We start from the raw sequence: 10,788 nt of genomic DNA, 5'->3' as shown, positions 1-10,788 counted from the left end.
TAATATTACACTAAGAGCTGTAATTTTTTTTTTAAACATAAAATAAGTTGTCTGTTTTTTAATTAACTTTATTTTATAAATAATCGGTTTAACAAAATTTCACATTTTATATAAAAAAATAAACTTTCTTTCAATTTTCGAATTTCTTCAAGCAGAAATCATTTTTCTTTAATTGTGATAGTAATAAATTTCTTAATTGTCTCTTATAAACTTCCTTAATAATAATCTTATTATTTTATTCAATGTTATCAATCATTTTGTTTTCATTTTATTGATTTTATTTCGCTAAAAATTACGATCTTTTTTATTTAATTAATTTTCTTGTTTTTATTTAACTTTTCTTATTTTATATAATATTTTTATAATTTTCTGAAGGTAGTGTCTTTTTATATTCTTTGAAGAATAAAATTTTTTTATGATATCTTTTACAATAAATTTCTTTTGGAATGAAAACAATTTGTTTAAGAGTATCATGACAACTTTCAAGACAACAGGTATTTCAAGTAATACTATTAAATGGATAATGACACTTTTTTTTCATTTGATGAGACAACTTTTTTTTGTCGCTAAATAGATGACATTTTTTTGCAACTTGAGAAATTTCTCATAATTCATTGAAGTACATTCCAGAACGGTGGATTTTTTTTTTTTTTTTTTTTTAATTTTTTGTATCATATATATAAATATTGTAGACACTTTCTCTTATTCCTAATATGCTTTGAACAAGATCTTGAGAATTATTGTGAAGACGTTTACTATTACGATATAGACATTCGCAGTGTGAGCTCAATTCAATGAAAGAAATTTTTAACCCACATTTCAATTGATTGATAAGTTCACATCAATAGTTTAACAAATTTTGTTGTTTTTGTATAATTTAATAAAATTATACAAAATTATGTGTAATATTAAAAAAAAAAATTCTTGATGAAAAGATTTTATGCCTTCAAAAAAAAAAGAAAAAATAGAGATGAATTCAGTAGTATAAATATAAACTGATTATTATCTTAGCAAGACATTTTTATCTAAAATAAATGTTTTCCTAGAATATGAAATTTTAATTGTTAAATTAAATGTTTAATTTTAGGAAAATTATTTTATCTTTTTTTTGAATGATTTATATTTTTTTTTTACAGGTAAAAGAAGAAATGGCAATATTGGCAAGAGATCATGGCGTGAATAGCTTCAAATTTTTCATGGCTTACAAAGATTTGTTTATGTTAAGAGATAAGGAATTAATTGAAGCATTTGCTTATTGTAAAAGTTTAGGAGCAGTTGCAATGGTCCACGCTGAAAATGGTGATATTATTGCCGAGGTAAAATTATTTATTTAGTGAACAATTAAAATTAATTAATTACTAAATATAATTAAGATTAGTAATAATAATAATAATAATAATAATGATGTCTCTAGAACACGAAAAAATTATTGGCTGCTGGAGTAACTGGACCGGAAGGTCACGAGATGTCCCGTCCCGAAGAAGTCGAGGCTGAAGCAGTAAACAGAGCTTGCGTCATAGCTAACCAGGTAAACCGTTGCAAAATCTTTTTTTATTCTTTATATATTTATATCACGTCTCATTCTCTTTCTCTCTTTTATTGTACACACAAAACTGTTTTAAAAATAGTTTATTTTCTTCTTCTATATAGTCGATATTTTATTTTTATTTTATTTTTTTAATTTAAATTGATGTTGTAATTATTATTGGACCATTCTTGATATCACGCTTATAAAGTAATTAGACATTAGCTTATGTTGTGATATTAGAAAATTACAGTAAAATTTTGATAAGATAAGTATATAATAAGTGTTTGATTTCACAGTAGATATGCATTTTACAGCAAAAATTATTTTAAGATTTTTAAATTTATTATTTTTAAATTACTTTTAATCATCTCTGTATTTAGTTTTTTTCATTGAAAAAAATTATTTTACATTAACTATTGAGATTTCATTTTGTTTCAATATAATTAATTTTCTTTTTAATTCTCTTCTTCTTCTTCTTCGCAGTTTTGTTTGTATTTCTTATTCGTAATTTCTTTTTATTTTAAATTTCACGTGCAATTATGTATATCTTTTCTATTAATTTGCCTTTATAAGAAAAGCTTTTAATTGTATATTCAAATGTTTATTGAATGTCGTTATCTATATCAACGCATTCCAGAGCCGAAACATTAGCACAGATTGATTAGAAAACGTGAAACTAGTTCATGATATTTTTACAATTGATTTTTTCAATTATTCCTCTTCATTGTACAAGATAATATATATATGAAAAAATACCAATTAATCTAAATAATTATCAATAATACAATATTAAAGGAACAAATATCTAATTTTACTTTAAACTAGAATAAATTTTTCGTCTTAAAAAAATGATGATAAAGAAAACAATGTTTTTCGTAGTTTATAGACATTTGTTTTGACTTAAAACACGAAAGAAAAATTAAAAAAACAATTTTTAATATAAAATAACGAAAATAATGGAACATTTTAAAAATTGAATGAAAAAAAAGAGTTGTGAAAATACACTTTAAAGTATATATATAGTGAAATACGATATTGAGTAAACTAAGATTGAAGAAATTCATTCATATATACTTTTACGTATAGTTAGTATGGTAATTTAAATTTAGAGATAGTCAATTATAGACTTTGTAAGAGCATTCTTTTGACCACTTGAAAGAGAGCTTCTGTGAGGCTATTACGTCGTTGATAATTACGTCACAGTAAAGTTCACGCATGTGGTAAGACGATCGTGGGTCTCGAGAAATTCAAGATACTCTTAGAACCCTCTCCTATTGGGAAAACTGTAGGTCATGTTTACGCACGTATGACACAAGAGCGCGTATTTCAATACCACATACACTTTATCATATATACATACCTTGAATAAGTGTATATTATTTCACAAAACATTACACTCCCACGAAAATGGAAAAAAAAAATTTTTTTTTTAACAAAATTTCGTCAGGGAGAATTTTATAATTTTGATTATAAATTGTAATTAAATTATTTCGACAAAAGAATTAAATTGAAATTCAATTATAAACTTTTTTCTAGCTTTATTTTTTCTATTTTTTAAGTAAATTAAATAAAAATTAGATAATTTAAATAAATATTTATTTGTGAAGTAATTTTTAAATTAATTTTTTTAGAAGTTGTTTCTATTTTATTTCTAAACGTTTGTGGCTCTGGAATGTAGAAATATTGCACGTGCATATTAAAATAGAGTATCTAATATGTATATGGCTAGAAAAGAAGAGCTTTATAATTTGCACGCTTAGGTCGAGTGTCCGCTGTACGTAGTGCATGTGATGAGTCGTAGCGCAGCGGAAGCGCTTGAGGTTGCCCGGAAGCGTGGCGTTTGTGTTTGGGGCGAAACGCTAGCAGCAGCAATAGGCACTGATGGTACCAACTATAAGCACAAGTGCTGGAGACATGCCGCCGGACACGTACTTAGCCCTCCGTTACGGCCGGACGCCAATACACCACGAGCTCTCATTACCAAACTAGCCACGTGAGTTTAAGATATATTCTCTTTCTCCCTTCTCAACATATATATGCCATAACTAATGACCAACAATCATCAAATTAGGGTTCCTTCATCCATATCCCCTTTTTTTTGTACTTTAAAAAAAAAAAAAAAAGAGAAAACCAAACGGTCCTCATTCAAGGTAAGGAGAATTATCTTCTCTTAGGTCAAGAAACATGAAAATTGATTTAATTTTATCCTATGCATGACAATATTATTTCAGTTAATTATTAAGCATTCAAAAATTTAATGAAAGAGAATACTGTGAATTAAGGAAAAACATTTTTTAAAAAGCAATTTTTTTTTTAATTTTTCAGTTATTTTTTTTTTTTTGCTTTTCACTGCAATTGAAAAATACTTTAATTAATTAAGGAATAGAAAATAAATTTAGAAAATGAAGCAATCAAGTTCACGATGCCTAAACTGGACAAAGTGGGTTGAGAATACCTGCGAGGAAAAAGAATTCTTGATTAAGAAAACAAGAGTAATTACTTTATATATATAGAGTAAATTTAAAAGAAAATTACTTTCTTTTAAAACCAATAATTAATTAATATTTGAAATAAATTTTTTTTTTTTATTTTTAAATGAGAAATAAAAACCCTTTTTTTGATTATTTTTATTAGCCTAATTCTTTTTTTCTAATTTTCTTTTAGAAAAATTTAATTTTATGTTATAAAGGCAAATAACTTGAAATAAGAGTTCTATGTACTTTAGAAGAAAAAGTAAATTATACCGGGAAGAAATCACCAGTCAGTAGTTACGGATAGTATACAATTCAGACAGTAGTAATTTACTTGAAAATAGGAATAGGGAATAACTATTGTTTTCTGAAAATGAAGATGGATTTTTAAAAGAACGTCTCATTGTTAATGGGAGTTTATTGTAAAAAGCTTCAAGTACAAATTAAATGAAAATTGAGATAAAATTGATTAAAACTAAACTAAACTAAGGAAAATTAAATTATTTTTGTTATTCATTTTCTTAGGTTTATTTATTTAATAGTTTTTAGACTCCCTTTTATTTTATTGCAAGTGAACTTTGATGTGTGAGTTTTTTTTTATACTTGATGGAAAAAGAAACGCTTTCCTTGAGTGTTCCACTTTCCCGAATTTTCACACAACTTCTATGAAGAAAAGAACATTAAGTTAAGAAGAAAACTTTTTTTTCTTAAAAAAAAAACTCTTCACATACTGACATAAATTCTCGCTACTTAAAGTTGAGATTACGAGCATTTCTCACATTTCTTTTAAAAAGGGGAGAAAACTGCTTTGTTTAAATAATCTTTTCTTTTGATTCAAAGATTCTCTTTATGTTAAAATTTATGAATGACAATTTAATGTAAATTTATAGTAAATTTACAAAACAAATTATAAAGCATTGTTACTATTATTAATTTAAATGTAATTATATTTTAATTTACGAAATTATTATTTATTTCATAATAATTTCTATAGTTTTAAATATTATGTGTATTAAGTTAGCATTTTTTAATATTATTTGCTAGTTAATTTATAGCTTTTGATGTATTTTTAAGAGCATGATGATTATCGGCTGTTATTTCAGTTTTCCTTCGTTCTCGCATTTTTATATTCTTTGATATATATATATTTTTGGGAATGTTTATTGCACCCGAAGCACGATTCGAATTCATTTTTTTTTCCACTATATATTATAGAATTTATGCTAGTCTCGCTTTCGTAAATATCACTCGATGTTTACTTTCTTAGTAGTAACTATAGAATAATTTTCACTATCGAACTAAAAGAAAAAGAGTTTGAATTTACAAAATATATTTGATTAATTTATGAAATAGCTATTTAAAAATTTACAAAATAAAATTATTTATAAAAATTAATTCTGAGAAATTGAAAAAGTAAAATTACATTTGAATTTTCTATTTCGATATTGCTGATTAAAATTATAATAGAGAATATGGCAGTTTAAAAAATGAAATATTTCTTTTTTGTAACAGTAAACGTTAGATAAATAATTTTAAAATTATTAAATTTTTCTTACATACCGTAAAGAAGATAAATCGGATTATGATAATTATGCGTGCACTCGATCAGAATGTTGGAATTGCGGTTGTAATCCAGTTATTATTTTCTTTTTAAAATTAATAAAAACACGCAAAGTATCTGGTTTAGCTATTGAATTGTAAAAAAAAATATATATATATATATTCGAATCCAGAATAAAATATTTTAATTGTGGCTGTAAAATAAAACCATAGGGTAATTTTTTTATTTTTATAATTGAATTTTTTTATTAATTATTTTTAATACAATTTATTTTCAATCAACAACAAATTTTTAGTGAATTTAAAGCAACAAATTGACAGTTTTTATAATTGAAATGAAAGTTATGAAAAAAATAAAATGTATATTGATTAAACTAAATTCTCACTTTAGTTTGACTGAAACGCCCTAGTAATTTGCAAAGTCTATAAATCATCCCTTTCCATTGCTCTAGTTAAATCCCACGCGGTTACTACATCCGTTGAATATACTTGTCTTTGATCATTCTCTCATATTCTTTGACCATTTTTATTTACCTTTAAGAATATAAAAAAAGAATACAGGAATTAATTAAACGAGTTTAGAATTTTAATTCTATTTTGTTATCTACGATTGAAAATTAAAAAAAAATGATAACCCTGACAAAAGTCGAAAATACACCAAATTTCATGTGCCAAATCACACAGGTCGTTTTCTATTTTGGTAGTTCTCATTTCCAAAACAGAGAATATGTGTGAGACATAAATTTAGGTCATTGACTATCTTGACATACTCTCTTTAGTCCCAATCTGCCATATTCTCAATTTAATTTCACGAAATTCAAGAAATGTGTTGTTTTAAATACTAGAAAATTAAAAAAAAAAAATTTCAGCCTCTAATTTTAAATTAAAAATACATAAAAATATTTTCAAATTGAAATTAGAAAATTCATTTAAAAATATTGAGAAAAAAATTTACAAAATAGAAAAATTCACTTGGAAAAATTAAGAAAAAAATAAGTAGAAAACTTTTTTTTTTTTCTCGAAAACTTTGAAAACAAAAAACGTTTATCGGGTTTAGGTGAATTGTCCCCTGTACGTGACAGCGGTGATGAGCAAATCGGCAGCAGATGTGATATCTGCGAAAAAATCCGATGGTTACATCATTTATGGAGAACCTTTAGCGAGTAGCATCGGAATCGATGGTTCTGATCAATATGGCAAAGATATCATTAAAGCCAGATGTATTATTACAAATCCTCCTTTGAGACCGGATCCAACAACTCCGGCCTACCTGATTGAACAATTAGCTCAGTAAGTAAAAATAATTTTCCAAAGAGGAGCGGAATTTAAAAAAGAAATAAGGATCAAAGGAAAACTGTTATAATTGGTCTTAAATTAAAGTACAATTGAACAAAAAAATTTACGGAATTTAAAAAAAAATAGCAAAAATGTTAAAAAAAATTTATATGTGAAAAATACTAATATTAATGTTAAAATAATAATAGAAATGTATATTTTTGTATAATGGTAACTTTTTGTGTTATTCAATATAGAGACGGACTACAAGTAACCGGAAGTGATCATTGTACCTTTACAAGTGAGCAAAAGGCCCTTGGAAAGGACGACTTTACAAAAATTCCAAATGGAGTGAATGGAGTTGAAGACCGAATGTCTGTGGTTTGGGAGAAGGGTGTTCATGCAGGAATTATGGATCCCATGCGATTTGTTGCAGTGACAAGTACAAATGCTGCGAAAATCTTTAATTTATATCCAAGGAAAGGAGTGATTGCCATTGGTTCCGATGCTGATATCGTCGTCTGGGATCCGAGCAGGAAGCGAACGATTTCCGCCCAATCTCACGTTCAAGCTGTTGACTTCAATATCTTTGAGGTATTTATATGCAAGTAAAATTTGCCGAATGTTTTTTTTTCCAAAATATAAACGTTAATGCCAAAAAAACAAAATACAGATTTAGAAAAGTCACGAGAAGTTTTAATACAAATTTTCTGAAAATAAATAATTTTTTGATTCGATTATAAAGAAATTTTATTTAAAAAAAATAAATTGATAAAAAATTTGTTCTTTTTCTAATTTGTAAATTTTCCACTTTGATTTCTTTTCCTTTTTCCAGGGTATGGAAATTAATGGAGTACCAGAATACGTGATTGTCAATGGACGTATTTGTGTTGACGATTGTAATTTGAAGGCTGTTCATGGCTATGGAAAATTTATAGATACTCCAGTCTATCCATCTTATGTATATGACCTCGTCAATGACAGAGAAAAAGTAAGTTTTGTATTTTTTCATTTAATTAGACAAAAACAAAAAATAATACTGTAAAAGCAAAAATTAAAAAAAAATGTTTAATTCATTTTGAAAGTTTATTATAAAAAAAAGATTTAATTTTACAATCTTTTCTTTTTTTTTAGCGATTAAGAGGAATTGCTCGAAGTGAAGCTGACGAGAAAAGATACGCCGAAGAAGATACAGCCATTCAAAAAGCAAAAGAAACCGCGAGAGCGGCAGCTGCAGCGGCAAACGCTGCAAAAATGAATCATACAAATGGTAATCACGATTCACCAAGATCAAAATTATCCACTATCTCTTGTACACCAACATTGCCAGAGTCTGCAGTTATCACTCCATCAGCTAAAGGACCACGAATGGAAGGTCAAAGGAATTTACAGGACACTACCTTCTCCATCAGCGGTACGTTAAATATTAATTTTTCTATTCAAAATTTTATATAGCAAATCATTTTTAAATCAATAAGTTCGTTTAAATTAGAAAAAAAATTGAATATCTTAAAAAATCCATTTTAACTATTACAAAAAAAAAATAAACGACTTTTTTTTCTTACAGAAGATACAGGTGAAGATCGAAGAGCGTGTATCCGGGTTAATAATCCTCCAGGAGGTCGCAGTGCCGGTGGTTTTTGGTAATTTCGTGAAAATTTGTAAAAAAAAAAACAAAAAAGATGGTATGTAATAATATATATATACATCTATATCTCCTCCCATTTACCTCACCCTTCCTCAACTTTTTTTTCACTTCGAAAATTTAATCCTTTTCGAATCTTTTTATTAGTAACTTTTGAATTTTTCTACAGCTAGAAAATTCTTTAAAAAAAAACAAAAAAATGACAACTCTCTTTGTAATCAATTCTTTTTCCCAAAAAAAACAATTTTTCTCTTTAAAACTCATCCTTATAATCATTCACGTCGACTTTGAATCATTTCATAATATAAAAAATTGTGCAAATTTAAGTGATCGCAGTAAATAATTAATTTTTGATTGCGATAATTTTTTTTTTTCGAATAATAATGCAGAAGCAATTTTTATTTTTTATTCTGAAAGTTTCAAGGTCTAAATTATAATGGGCATCTTAAGTTATTTGTATTTAAAAATAAACGCTTAGAATATTATTTAATGAAACATCAAAGTTAGAAAGAAATTTTAAAAAATGAGAAAATTTCTCAAAAATTTGTGTAAAGAAAGTTTTTTTTTTTTTGTGTAATCTATTAACAGCACAAAGTTGTAGTAGATATTTAGTAAATAGCAGATTGTAGAATTAATGTGGATATTTATAATCGTTAATTGTTACGTTTACGTCGACTTGATTAAAATTATTACTCTAATTAATTATAATATTGCTATAATAATAATTAAAAAAAATATATTGTGTTATTTTCAGCGCATGGTATAAATAGTACAGTTATTCTTGAAGCTGGTGAAAAAATTTATAAAAATTAATTTAACTTTAAATGAACATTCAAAAATTCGAATTTCTAAACTAAAATCGGTTTAAATAAAAGATATTTTAAAAAATAAACCGAACGGAAATTAAAAGAAAAATAGAATTTGACGAAAATTTTTTCTCCAGTTTTGTTCTTACTGTCGATAATTATGAAAAATAATTAAAATGTTTATTAAACTTTAGAAATAATCGGCTCTAAATATATTTGAATTAGAGGATTTATTATTTAATAAGTTAATTAATTAATAAATTAATTGATAAATAGAAAAGATTATTTCTTCTAAAATATACGAATTGTTAAAACAATACATTTTATTATAGATTGTGAAGCAATTATTAGACTGTATAATTGTACATTTTATATTGAATGTTTAATTATTGTTGACAAAGCTACGTGATTAGTATTCGCAATTTAAATAAAATTGAAAAATTTGCGATTATGCATTATCTTTTCAAAGATAAATGACAAGAAAAAATAATCAAACTTCTGCGCCTTATTATTGCAAGAATTTAGTTTTGTATTTAATGACAATTTTCAACGAACAATTAATAATAATCGATGTTAAGTTTTATATAACGGAATAAATTTTTTTTTTTTACTTCACACATTTATGCCATGCGTTGAAATTGTTGCGAATTTTATTAATTTTTGTGATCACCAAAAATAATTAGAAGCACATTACAAAATTTAGTTTTTAATTTAATAAAAATAAATACATTTTATTATTTATTTAATAATTACGCAAATTGGATTTAAATAATTTTTTTAGAATTTTTATTGGTCAATTTTTTTTTTTTTTATTTTTGTTGCTGTTAATTTTTTTTCATTATTGTTGAATTCTATTAAAAAAAATAATGAATTTGACTTTATTTTTGAAAAATAGTTAACGAAATATTTGATGTGCTCTCTAATTATTTAACTTTAAGAAATTCGTAATTTGAGGAAGGAATGTAAATGGAAAGAAAATAAAGAGCTTGTTGCAAATATCGAAATGGAAAGTCGCTTTACGCATTTTGACTCTAAGAGCCAAAAAAAAACACGTTATTAACAATTATTAAAAAAATATATATATATATATTCCAAAAATTGTGACCATATCTTTCTCGAAACGATTGAAGTATTTAAAATTCGAAGCCAAAAAAATTTTGATACGTATTGCGATTTTATAAGAATTTTCCAGCCAAAGAGATCACTTCCTCTCAATTTTCAGACCAATATTTGTAATCTTAAAGTGTCTTAAAGTAGTTCGACTAAAATTGAAAAATTCAATGTGTTCATGTTTTCAAATTTGATAATAAGATAATTTATAAAATAAACATTGAAAAATCTAGTTCAATAAGAAAAGTTACATTATTTTAAAAATTTTTCTTACAAATTTTAAAGATTCGAAGTTTCTTATACATGTTTGTATACAATAATAATAATAATTGAACGCAATGAAAAATAAATGAATAAATCAATTTAAAAACATTAAAACAAAAGAAAATTAAA

At 25.1% G+C, this 10,788-nt stretch overlaps 1 protein-coding gene across 2 annotated transcripts; it reads left to right on the top strand.

The window, feature by feature from the left end:
- The first annotated feature begins 1,097 nt into the window (after window positions 1-1,097).
- On the top strand, window positions 1,098-10,725 carry LOC127277706 (dihydropyrimidinase). Of its 2 annotated transcripts, none has more exons than XM_051299015.1 (7): window positions 1,098-1,316; window positions 1,415-1,528; window positions 6,617-6,849; window positions 7,092-7,428; window positions 7,670-7,825; window positions 7,969-8,248; window positions 8,402-10,725. In XM_051299015.1, the coding sequence occupies exons 1-7, from the start codon at window positions 1,113-1,115 to the stop codon at window positions 8,479-8,481; spliced, it is 1,404 nt and encodes a 467-aa protein (XP_051154972.1). In that variant the 5' UTR covers window positions 1,098-1,112; the 3' UTR covers window positions 8,482-10,725. The 2 variants fall into 2 exon arrangements, with proteins under 2 accessions (XP_051154972.1, XP_051154971.1); XM_051299014.1 differs by lacking the exon at window positions 6,617-6,849 and adding an exon at window positions 3,289-3,521.
- The last annotated feature ends 63 nt before the right edge of the window (window positions 10,726-10,788 follow it).

Source organism: Leptopilina boulardi, unplaced genomic scaffold (assembly GCF_019393585.1).
Source record: "Leptopilina boulardi isolate dan_hultmark-lab unplaced genomic scaffold, ZJU_Lbou_2.1 LbouV2_175, whole genome shotgun sequence".
NCBI classification, from domain to species: Eukaryota; Metazoa; Arthropoda; class Insecta; order Hymenoptera; family Figitidae; genus Leptopilina; species Leptopilina boulardi.
Note: the sequence above shows the minus strand (reverse complement) of the source record. Positions and strands in the feature narration are given on the sequence as shown.

Excerpts from the sequence above, each read along its gene's own strand:
- LOC127277706 (XM_051299015.1), top strand. The coding sequence starts at position 1,113 with ATGATTTATATTTTTTTTTTACAGGTAAAAGAAGAAATGGCAATATTG. Across the intron at positions 1,529-6,616 it reads CTTGCGTCATAGCTAACCAG|GTGAATTGTCCCCTGTACGT; the intron begins GTAAACCGTTGC and ends TATCGGGTTTAG. Across the intron at positions 7,429-7,669 it reads TTGACTTCAATATCTTTGAG|GGTATGGAAATTAATGGAGT; the intron begins GTATTTATATGC and ends TCCTTTTTCCAG.